This window comes from Glycine soja, chromosome 8 (genome assembly GCF_004193775.1).
Source record: "Glycine soja cultivar W05 chromosome 8, ASM419377v2, whole genome shotgun sequence".
NCBI classification, from domain to species: Eukaryota; Viridiplantae; Streptophyta; class Magnoliopsida; order Fabales; family Fabaceae; genus Glycine; species Glycine soja.
In genome coordinates this window covers 43,733,668-43,745,557 of record NC_041009.1, presented here as the reverse complement: position 1 = coordinate 43,745,557, position 11,890 = coordinate 43,733,668, and the positions used below count along the sequence as shown (strand labels likewise).

General features: G+C 29.8%; 1 protein-coding gene across 2 annotated transcripts; it reads left to right on the top strand.

Moving 5' to 3' along the window:
* On the top strand, positions 1–4,685 carry LOC114423403 (purple acid phosphatase 18-like). Of its 2 annotated transcripts, XR_003668839.1 has the most exons (6): positions 1–338; positions 1,612–2,280; positions 3,024–3,212; positions 3,305–3,393; positions 3,577–3,931; positions 4,297–4,685. XR_003668839.1 is itself a non-coding variant. In XM_028390152.1 (5 exons), exons 1-5 carry the CDS (start codon positions 96–98, stop codon positions 3,794–3,796), a joined length of 1,410 nt encoding a protein of 469 aa, XP_028245953.1. In that variant the 5' UTR covers positions 1–95; the 3' UTR covers positions 3,797–4,223. The 2 variants fall into 2 exon arrangements, 1 of the variants encoding a protein (XP_028245953.1); XM_028390152.1 differs by lacking the exon at positions 4,297–4,685 and having other exon boundaries at positions 3,577–4,223.
* Positions 4,686–11,890: the final 7,205 nt, after the last annotated feature.

The following is an 11,890-nucleotide window of genomic DNA, read 5'->3' as shown; positions in this document are numbered from 1 at the left end:
ATATGAAATTATGCAACAAATTAGCCACACAGTGACCAAAAAAGGGATGTACTATTGAGAAACAAAATCCACGGACCTCAATCACGGCGTGGTGAATGCTGATGATAATAGATTCTCCTGAACTTGAAGTACATTGTTGTCGTGCTGCTGATCCAACGTTTGCAGAGGTTTCTGTTGTGTTCACAGTTCACACACAAATGGAACTGAAACTACTTCTAATAACGGTTTTAATGATGGTGTCACTTTCTGCAACTGCAGCAGCTGATTACATTCGACCTCAGCCTCGAAAAACCTTCCATCTCCCATGGCATTCTAAACCCTCCTCTTACCCTCAACAGGTCACACTCTTCATCTCATCACTGTATCGTTTTTTTTTTAATCGGCAAACATTAATTGTTTGTTTGTTATCAGGGGAATCCACCCACAACTTTTCTCCCTTTCTTTCTTTCTTAAACCAACCTTATATTTCATCACTGAGTCGTGTTCTTCAATAAAAATCACTTTTTTTTCTATACCCTTTTGCTTACTAGCTGACCAGTGTCACAATTTTTCCATTTTTATTGTGTTTTTGGTTCTGAATCTGTGTTTTTTTAAGGAAAAAAAAAGAGAAAAATAAGGGTGTGTTTCATTTCTGTTTTGAAATGAAACTAAACAAGGTTGCTCGGAGAGCTGGTGAAGAGTGGTACAAGACACATGGCAGAGTGTAGAATTGAGAGAGTTTGAATAAGATGCAAATAAAAATGGGAAAACATCTCCTAAGTGTGTCTATTATTTGGTTTTTAGATAATTGTTTTGGAACTAATTTTCAGAACTTAAATAGAATTTTGATGTGAAATTAACTGGTGAGTATTGTGAATTTGTTTTAGAAAATAGTTTTTAAACCCCAAAAGTGAAAAGAGAATCAAACTGACCCTAATGTCTAAATTTAGAATGTTTCCCTTTACTCTGCAAATTGCATACACGAAGGAGTTACTTTGTTGTTTGTCCTCATTTAGTGCAATTCCTTGTTCTTCTTTGGTTTCTGGCCCCTGCTACAGTAGTGCTTTCCTTCATATTCATTTTCCATTACGGATTTTGGGTGATAGAAGTAGTGACTTATGGAGAGTTGTGAGATTCAGCGATGCCCCACTAGTTTGATTTGTCACTACTTGGTTGAGTAACGTGACATTAAACTAGTTGATTAGCAGCATTTTGTAATTGTAGTCATGTGTTTGTTCTTGATAATGTTATGATGATAAATTCTTTAGGAGGTTGGCACTGCAATGTGGATGGTATTCAATCCCCGTCCTTGTTATGTTTGGGATTATAATAATGCTAATTTTGATGTCTGACAAGTGGTGAGGAATCTTGAAATGATATTTATTTGTAATGATTGTCTGTTTGTTGTAATGCTTGTACTCAGACACGTATTTTCATTTAAATGTTTCTTATTTGGAACTTAAATTTGGTGAATTATTTTCCAACTCTTGGACAATTACCTGCGAACTTTGAACCATGACTCTTTGCTTAATTAATCATATCAACCATTTTAAGTATGTGAATGTTACTTTGTGATACCCAATTAGTATCAGATGGTTCAGATTCTTATCGGCAAAGTGTATTACATTTCAGGTACACATTTCTTTAGCAGGAGAACAGCACATGAGAGTTACCTGGATTACTGATGATAACTCTGCACCTTCAATTGTAGAATATGGAACATCACCAGGGCGATATGACTCTGTAGCTGAAGGAGAAACCACCTCTTACAGTTATCTGTTGTATAGCTCAGGAAAGATACACCATACTGTAATTGGGCCTTTAGAGCATAATTCTGTGTACTATTACCGATGTGGTGGACAAGGTCCTCAGTTCCAGCTCAGAACTCCTCCAGCTCAACTTCCAATCACTTTTGCCGTGGCTGGTGATTTGGGTCAAACCGGATGGACTAAATCAACATTGGATCACATTGACCAATGTAAATATAATGTTCACCTGCTTCCGGGAGACCTTTCATATGCTGATTATATCCAGCATCGCTGGGACTCGTTTGGTAGGCTAGTGCAGCCACTTGCTAGTGCTAGACCATGGATGGTAACACAAGGAAACCATGAAGTAGAGAGCATACCTTTGTTAAAGGATGGGTTTTTGTCCTATAATTCCAGATGGAAAATGCCATTTGAGGAAAGCGGATCAAATTCAAATCTCTATTATTCGTTTGAAGTTGCAGGTGTTCACATTATCATGCTTGGGTCCTATGCAGATTATGATGAGTACTCTGAACAATATGGATGGCTAAAGGTTAGTTGGTTGCACCAATTCATTAGGAGTTACTAGATTCAGACAAGTGTTGATTTTATCTATTGCCACTAATAAGTAGTAAGTGCTTGGAGAGATTAAATATGGAAGACAAGAGCTTCTTCTGCCATAGTTTTCACTTTTTATTTTGTGGTTTTAGTCTACACCTTTTTAATGAAAAGCATTCTCGGTAATGGCTAGAGGCACATAATGTTTTTCATTGTTAGGAATAGCACGTATCACATCACAGGGTAAAATTAAGTTTGATGTCTGTCGCCGTCTTGGACTCTTGGGATATTTAATGCATGATTCATCATAGCCATGCAGAAGGATCCTCACTTTGAAATTTTAAACTATGTTAGCTTTCATCTGTTTTTCCAAAGAGAATCTGTCATGGATATATCTTGCATTGGAAATTCTATTTTTCTTGATATGCAGAGATTGCTTGCAGTTATAAACAACTGTGATTATACCTTTCTTTTGGCGAATTGTCTCTGATTATACCTGCCAACAGAAGTTTTTCTAAATCAAAACCAAAAGCATCAAGGTTGTTGTCCTGTATTCTTCATATGTTGATACATTATATTACTTTTCAACTGTCACAATGTCCTAGCTTGTTTCCATTGTTCTTCATTTGTCTTGTTATAGATATTCTCAATAAAGTCAATTGATCCACATATATATACAGCCTGTCTTGCTTAAATGTTTTTATGTGCACATGGCTTATTCTTGTCTGTGATCTACAGGAAGATCTGTCAAAGGTGGATAGGGAAAGGACACCTTGGTTGATTGTGTTATTTCATGTACCATGGTATAATAGTAACACAGCTCATCAAGGTGAAGGGGCTGATATGATGGCATCTATGGAGCCATTGCTTTATGCTGCTAGCGCCGATTTAGTTCTTGCCGGTCATGTGCATGCTTATGAACGCTCAGTATGCCTATCCAGTTCATAGTTCCGTTTCTTTTTAAATATTTTTTTCTTAATTGTATTAGGATTTTAAACTGTTGTTTGTTTGATTGACAGAAACGTGTATACAATAAAAGACTTGATCCTTGTGGTTCAGTCCATATAACCATCGGTGATGGAGGAAACAAAGAAGGTTTAGCTCCTAAGTAAGTTTGGTTTAGCCATAAACTTTCCGAATAAATCTGTTCTCTGAACCATTTGTCATCCCAAAATATCTATATTGAGATTGTTTTCAAACTCAATTTGTCAACACTCAACATGCATGCCGCTTGTATTTGCTCTTATATCATTGTTACCATTTTTATGGTCACATCATTGTTTGTTGACAGGTATATAAATCCACAGCCAATATGGTCAGAATTCCGTGAAGCCAGTTTTGGTCATGGTGAGCTACAGATTGTAAACTCTACGCATGCTTTCTGGAGTTGGCACAGGAATGATGATGATGAGCCAGTAAAATCCGATGATATCTGGATAACATCTTTGACCTGCTCAGGATGTGTTGATCAGAAGAGAAATGAACTCAGGAATAAACTTATGACACCTTAAAATCCCCTGATCTTGTTATTTCTCAACGACAGAATAGCAAGAGTTTGGTCGTGTATGCAAATCATGAGACAATTCCTCATACTAGTAAATAGCACTAAATTAGAAGCATGAGTAGTTTGACCTTGGGTCCTTGGAGTGAGTAAATTGTAATATTTCAGTACTTTATTTTGCGGTTGTTCATGCATTTAATCTAAATACATAATCTATAAATTAAGAATAAGGCTAGTTATCTGTTACTCTGTTTGCGGTTGATGGTATTGATTGTTGCGAGTTGTGGGAGAAGTAACTCTAGTGAAGTAGTGATACTGATAGCAATTTGAGTAACTCTTATTAAAGTTGTGAGAAGTAACTCTATAGTGTTAGCAGCTTGAGTGAGTTGACCTTGTGTCGTTTGAGTAGATAGCGATATATCAGTACTTTGCTTACATTTGCTCTTGTATTACTCTTTAAGTATATAATTTAGAATTATGCATAATGTTGGTTTTTTTGTTTCTTTGTAGCATGATGCTGTTGCTTGTTATGGGAAAATGGTAAACTTTCTTATTAGATATTTTGGAGGATGGAGGGTATTGTCTAGACCCTTTTCATATTCAAAATTGGCCAAGGTTCTAATATCCAAGGAGGGGATGAACACGTGATTGGCATTTGGCAAGTTGGTGAAGTTTCTCATTTATGATGCTCTCCTGATAACTGATTGTGCTTATGACGAGGAAAGGTGTGTGTTGTTGAAATAAAAATGGTTGAGCTTTATTCAACCAAACCAGGCCAACCCGTTAAGATCATTAGCTATAACATGTAAAGATAGAATCATGGTTTTAAACTTCCGTCCGCAACCACAATTGTACCTGTGACTGTAACGTAATGCTTTTTCGATTGTTTGCAACTGCAATTATGGTCACATCAATCACGTTTCCCACCATTACTTGCAATGTAGAGGTCGCAACCAAAATTTAAAACCTTCCATATAATAGAGGGATGATACATGAATCACTTTTTGTTTTAAATACCCTATCAATACATCTTATTTTTTTTATCTCTTTAATCTTATTACATCAAAAATTTTATTATACTTGTATTTTTTTTTTCTCTATCCAAGTGTTGGATAACATTTGGGATGCTTATCAAACATTTTCCCATATGATATAAGGATTGGTGTTGAAAATAGTGTACTAAGCAAACAGAGTGCTGCAAAAGTACACTTCAATATATTGACGTTAATTAATTCCCAAGGGTGGATATAGTGGTAATGAGTTTGGATAGTTTGCTGTTGTTGCTATTGTATACCATAATAAAACTTATATTAATTAGAACATTAGCAAATTGATAAATTGATACTCTTCTATTTCACGATGAAGAAATAGGTTCCCTTTGTGAAAGAGTAATTTCTACCATGCCAATGTTTCATGTGAAATAAGAACCATGTCAAACTTTATAGGGTTCTTTGCTTGTCCATTGTGTGCTGGAATAATTTATTGCAAAAGTTAAACCAAATGGAAGATTTCCTTCTTTTTTTTTTATCATTTTCTGAAGCGAAGAATGTTCTTAACTCTTGTCTTCATTGTTTTTGTGGTTCTAATTTAATAAATTCTTTATTTTCTAAAACAATTCTATTATTAATTAGCTCATTAAATTGTGAACCTGCATAAGATAAAAAACAGTAATTTATTCTTTTGGGTGGCAGTACTGCAAATTTTAATTTCAGTACATATCTTATTTATTCTTTTAAATATAGTTTATACATTTTAAATCATAAACCCTTTTATTTTCTCTGCCCGAGACTTGAAATTCACCTAAAGAATTGCATGGCTTGCTAAGTATGAATTTTATAAATTTACATTTTTTATATAGAAACATACGTATTAAATTTGATTTTATAAATTTAAATTTCTAAACCTTAGCTTATTCTGAAATATGATTATTATTTAAGTGGTAACTGAAATGTTATCATACAAGTAACAGATTGAAGAAATTCCAACTTTAATTTTAAACATCAATTGAGAGAATATGAAGCATCTTAAGAAAAGAATGAGGTTAAACATTTGCTATTTTATTCCATGCGTGCAATGATGAGTTTAGTTAAATTCCACAGTTTAAACTATATATAAATTGGTTTTTTTTATCAGTTTTTTATAGTCAGAAAATCTCCTACCACATACTCTAGCTAATCCTATATATATATAGTTTCTTTCATCAAATCTATTTATTTATAATATATAAAAATTAAACTTCCCAATATCACACTATTAAGTCAGTAAAATTAATGATTTAAAGGAATAAAAAACTTCTCAATATCACGCTATCACATCACCAATTTGAAAAAAAAATAACATTTTACGTATTTAATTTTAAAAATTAAATTAATATGAAGAAAAATTATAAATAAAATAAATATAAAAGTTTACATTGATCTAATATTATCATCTATGTACAAATTTATTTATTTTTATAATTGGTTACTTTAAAATATATTTATGGCAAAATAATAAATTAAATTCATGACTTTAAAGTTATAATATAATATAATATGAAAATAAAAAATATAAAAATTAGATATATATATATATATATATATATATATATATATTTAAAACAAAAATTATTAATAGTTATATTCAATGTTAATTATTTAAATTAAAATTAATTAGATAAGTGTAAATTAATGATAAAAGACTAATATTTAATATAAATTTAAGAATTTTTATATTATTTTTATTGTAAATTTTATTTCATAAACTAATTTTTAAAAAAAACTATAAATGTAATAATTAAATAATAAATATTATTTGCTTCACTTTTACATAAAAATAGATATATGTAAAAATATATGTTACAAAATTTATCGTATGATAAAGTTAATAATATTTTTTAATTTTAAATTATATTTTCTAAAACAACTTTTTCGAATGATGAAAAAAAATTAATTATATTTTAGATTAATTTAATATCATTGAATTTACACAATGAATACCAATAAAATTTAATGATTACATGTATTAAAATATTATTAAATCGTATTAAATAAGGAAATCGTTATATATATTGAATTTTAGGTATAAAAAAAACAAATAAATAAACTTGAACTTTAAGTTAACTTATTTGGGAAATATAATTTTACATTAAGTTCATCAATAGTCATTTAAATATATGAACACTGATTATATAATTTTGATACTATTTTAAATAATAAATTTTACATAAATAGTAAATTAAAAAATATTTGACTATGCTTACATTAAAATATATATTTCATAAAATAACTAAAAATATTTATAATATTATATACTATAAAATAATATGTATTAAAATTGTCTAAGACATTATTATTATTATTATTATTATTATATCTTAAAATAGTATAATATATTATTTTTTTCTTCCTTTTTTCACTTGGTTCTTTATAAAAATTAATCATCATTTGTACTTTTTAGTCGTTATAGTTTGAAAGTGATCTTTTTAAGTTTTTATAATTTACATTTTAATTCTCTTTTAGTTCATGTAGTTTAAAATTAATCTTTTTAGTCCTTATAATTTATATTTTAATTCTCTTTTAGTCCATATAGTTTGAAAGTGGTCTTTTTAGTCCCTATACTTTATATTTTAATTCCCTTTTAGTCCTTACCATCAAAATATGAGTAATATTATCAATTACAATTAACTACAAAAATATTAACAAGTAATGCATAACTTATTTATCGCAAGATAATTTGTAATAAAAAATAGTTGATAAAACACAACGTGTTGAAGGAGACAACATTGAAGGCCTTGTGGGAGAAGCTCAAAAATATCTATTTGTCACAGTCGCTAACCAATCGCCTATGTTAGAAGATGGAGATACATCAACTCAAAATGGAATTGAGAGGAGATCTTCATAACCACATCAACAAGTTCAATCAACTAGTAAATCAATTGTTGAATGCAAATGATAGACTCTTTGATGAGGAGTAGGCGTTGTTGTTGTTGGCCTCATTACCAAGGTTCTTCAAAGCTTTGGTTCAAACGTTGTTTGTGGGAAGATTAACTTTGAAATTGGATGAGGTGATCGCCACTCTTAGAGAAAATGAGAGAATGATGAGAACTGAAAATGTTGATGATGAACACAATGCAATAGCTGTGGTGGAGTCTGAGCGAGGAAAGAATCAATCAAGGAGACATGATGATCCAAGAGGAAGATCAAAATCACAACCGCGTCCGCAATGAGATATGAGTAACATTCAATGTTACTATTGTCATAAGAATGGTCATGTGTAAGTGAGGTGCAAACAAATGAAAGAAGACTTGAAGAAATTAAGAGATTGAACAAAAATGACACCAACAAATGATGATGGATTTTGTTGCCTCAAAGCATATTTGTAGAGATTGAGAGATGTTTGAAACTTTGAAAACCGATGGAGAATTCAATCATTTCAAGTTAGGGAATGGTGGGAAAATACAGGTTGAAGACATAAGGAGCATGAAGATGAAGCTCCATGATGGAGTTATTCAAAGTTTCTCAAATGTGAGGTTTGTACCTTTTGCTGTTGTCAATATGATTTCTATGAGGGAGATGACATCACAAGGTTACAAGTATGTTAGTTCAAAGTGGGGATGCAAGGTGTACAAGGGGAGACACTTGATGTTCCGAGGACAGAAAAATAAAGGTAACATTTGTTATTTAGATGGTCAAGTCTTGAAGAGGAACCATGATAGCAAAGTGAAAAAGAAAGTTAAGTTTTCTAATGTTGTAGAAGTGTTAAGAGATATTTCCGTTGGAGGGAGAGTTTGTTCACCCTCAAATTAATTGAATGATATTTCTCTTTTGGCTTAAGGGGGAGAATTATAGAGTTTCAAGCCAGAAGATAAGGTGCATGCATATTGGAAATTGAATTTTTATCATTAAGATTTAGGTGGCTTAAATGCATAGTGAAAAATTGCATTTTATTATATGAACCTTAGTTGAATGGATGTATTGGAAGTTGTTTTTGTTTCAACTTTCAAGAGAGTTTATTTATTATGGTTAGTGAGAATCTTCATTATAAATAGAGAAGAAAATTACTGGAGAAACACAACACATGTAAAAAGAGTGTGTGAGAAGAGAAATTGTGAAACAAAGTCACTTTGTTAAGAGAAAAATATCTTTGTGTGAGAGTACTATTATTTCTTGTAACCATTGAGTGAAATACTCAAGTTTGTAGAGTGATACACTATTTGGGGTGAGTTACAATCTTGTAATTATTTTTATGATAATGAAATACTTTTTGAGACGATTCCGTAGACGTAGGCAAGAGCTGTCTAATCACGTTAAATTTTTGTGTTTGTTATTATTTTCCTACGGTGTAATCTTTATTGTATTATCACAATCATTTGTGAGTGTGAATAATTTTGTCTGTAGGAGCGTTGAGTATCAACAATTTCGATTTAGCTTACAGAATTGTATTTACAAAATGTGTAGATATAACTAACTTCAGATTCTGTTCGACTATTATTCAATCCCCGTTTGCATTCTCCCCAACAAGTAGCACTTAGACATTTCTAAATGCTTGAGATTTTTCAATGATGTAATATCATTAGGCAGTGTTGTGACAGGCATTGAGATCAAGAATTTCAAGCCTTTCAAGTCGAATAATGGTGTGTAGAAGCTTGTAAATTCTTAACATCCCGTAATACTTACTTCTAAATTTAAAATGGGTATACTACAAAGTTGATTGGTTGTATAAGAAGGATGAGATATTGTAAACTCTTTAATAAGTGTTTTTTATTAGTATGGATAAAAATAAATAAATTAAAGTGTGTCTTTAAGCTCAATGCCTAAATTTTTGTTTTTTACATATAAATTTTTAAAAAAGGCAAGTTGAAAAAAAAAAAAACATATAACTAATCGTTGTTTTTTATCCGTAGAAATCAAATACGAATATCAAAGATTTATAACAAATTAAGCACACTACTCAATCAACTAAATCAAATCCCATGAATAAATATAGCTAATCTATCACTATAATTAAATTTATATTTGACTCATATTAGCCCCTATATATCTTCCATCTCCAATTGATTATTATGAATAATATGTAGTCTTCTACCACCAATACATACTAGATATATACTAGTACGCTGCACGGAAACTTATTTATTTTTGTTTTAATATTATAATTATTAATCTAATTAAGATTTAGAAAAAAAGTTCACATAACCAACAAAAGTTTGAATTTAGTGAAAGAAATTAATCTTTTGCAACATCATAAATTAAGGTTTAAATTTTTATTAAAAGAAGTTTTCACATTTAAAGCATTCCTAACATATATTTTGGATAGAAATGTTCAAATGGTCCACCTATGAAAAACTAAAAGATATTAGATTTAAGATAAATTTATATTTATATATAAAAAAATCATGATAAATATATATCCACGTGTTAGATAAGTGTTACATATATAATCAACCATTTAATTGAAATTTTAAAAAAAAATATTTAACCAATAATTTAAATTAAATTAAAATATTTAAATTATAAAATAGATATAAAATTAAAAACAATAGAATAAAATATTTAAAATTAAAAAAATACAACAAAATTCTTAACTTGATTTAAAAAAAAGAAAGAAACATTTAAAAATAAAAAAAATGTACTAAAGAAATTTCTTAAGTAAACAAAAAAAAAAAGACAAAAAGTGGGAAATCAGTTTGGGGAAATCAATTTCTCATCTTGAATAATGTTTTGTATATCCATATAAATAATTTTTTAGATATATTATTTGGGTATATAATTAATATATTTGTATTATTTAGATAAAAAAAAACTCTAGAAAAACAGCTTAATATAAACAAAACATTTTTTCATCATCCACAGGAATCATATTTCTGAAAATATATTTGTTAATAATTATTTAGTATGTTCAAGACATTTCCGAGTCCCACCTATTTTCATGAGAAAATCTTAGTGGAAACCTAATTAAAAAAACCACTGAAATGTTATATTCTTAGAAATAATTTTTAGAATATTCATTGATATAGGAATTTAACATTTGCTAGAAAGATTCCTGGGTAGGGGTGTAAATTGTTGTATATTGAAGTATTTCAAATGGCAAATCTCATATTGTATAGAACAATTTTGTTTCACTTGTTTATATTTTATTGGTATTAAAGGCTTTCTAAATGTCAAGAGAGCCTTATCTTTAGTTTCTATAAATAATTTTTTTTAAAAATAAAACATATTTTTAATATAATTAATATATTAAAACAAACTAATAGGAACAAAATTATAATGACTTTTATACTTATACAAATTATAAATTAAAACAAGTTAAAGGAAAGAAAAACTTAATTACAACAACTATTTAGGAAATTTGAGCTCAACGACGCTTCAAATAGTTAAATTCATTATCTCCAATAAAAGCAATAGAAAACAAAATTGTATTTTAATGGAAATTAATATTTACACAAACAAATAAGTAGCCCGGCCGTTTATAAATGGACAGTTAAATTTTTCATATTTTCTAACCTTCCTTTCACTTCTTAAAAAATATATTTAATTCTATTTTTTTATCTCCAACTTTTTAATTTTTGATAAATATTATCTCCAATAAATAAACTTAAAGCCTTGTCTCCAAAGAAGAGATGAGATAAGGAGAGTCAAAATCGTCTCAATTTCCTTACCATATATACCTACCGTGTTCTGATAGGCCTCTATTAGTTGCTTTCAGAAGCTGGATCCTTTCGGGACTAGAATTTACAGATTTTTAACTTTATATCCTTTTCCTTTGATTAATTTATACAATGAAGATGCTTCTACAACTTGTTATTCGTGGAAGAAACACATCCTCACGTATCTATCTCTATTTCCATATTATTAAGTTTCAAGCGACTTCCTAAAAAGTTTTGTACGTGGACACAAAGTGTACTACTAGATGACTTAATCACCAACCAATTAAATAGATCACACTCTCTAAGGGACCACCAAAAACAGCAAATTGATTTAGTCCAAAGTGTCAAAATTGCTCTACCACGCTTTTTTGGCTCATAAGAAACAAACCTACAGGGAAATCCATAATCAAATGTGTGACGCATATTTAATGTAAACCTGTAAGTTTCTTTTAGAATTCAATAACACCACGCATCCCT

What these genes read in the sequence shown, in the direction of transcription:
- LOC114423403 (XM_028390152.1), top strand. Translation starts at nt 96, where the DNA reads ATGCTGATGATAATAGATTCTCCTGAACTTGAAGTACATTGTTGTCGT. An exon ending in CCTCCTCTTACCCTCAACAG is followed by an intron (nt 339 to 1,611) that starts GTCACACTCTTC and finishes ATTACATTTCAG; the next exon opens with GTACACATTTCTTTAGCAGG. An exon ending in AAAGAAGGTTTAGCTCCTAA is followed by an intron (nt 3,394 to 3,576) that starts GTAAGTTTGGTT and finishes GTTTGTTGACAG; the next exon opens with GTATATAAATCCACAGCCAA.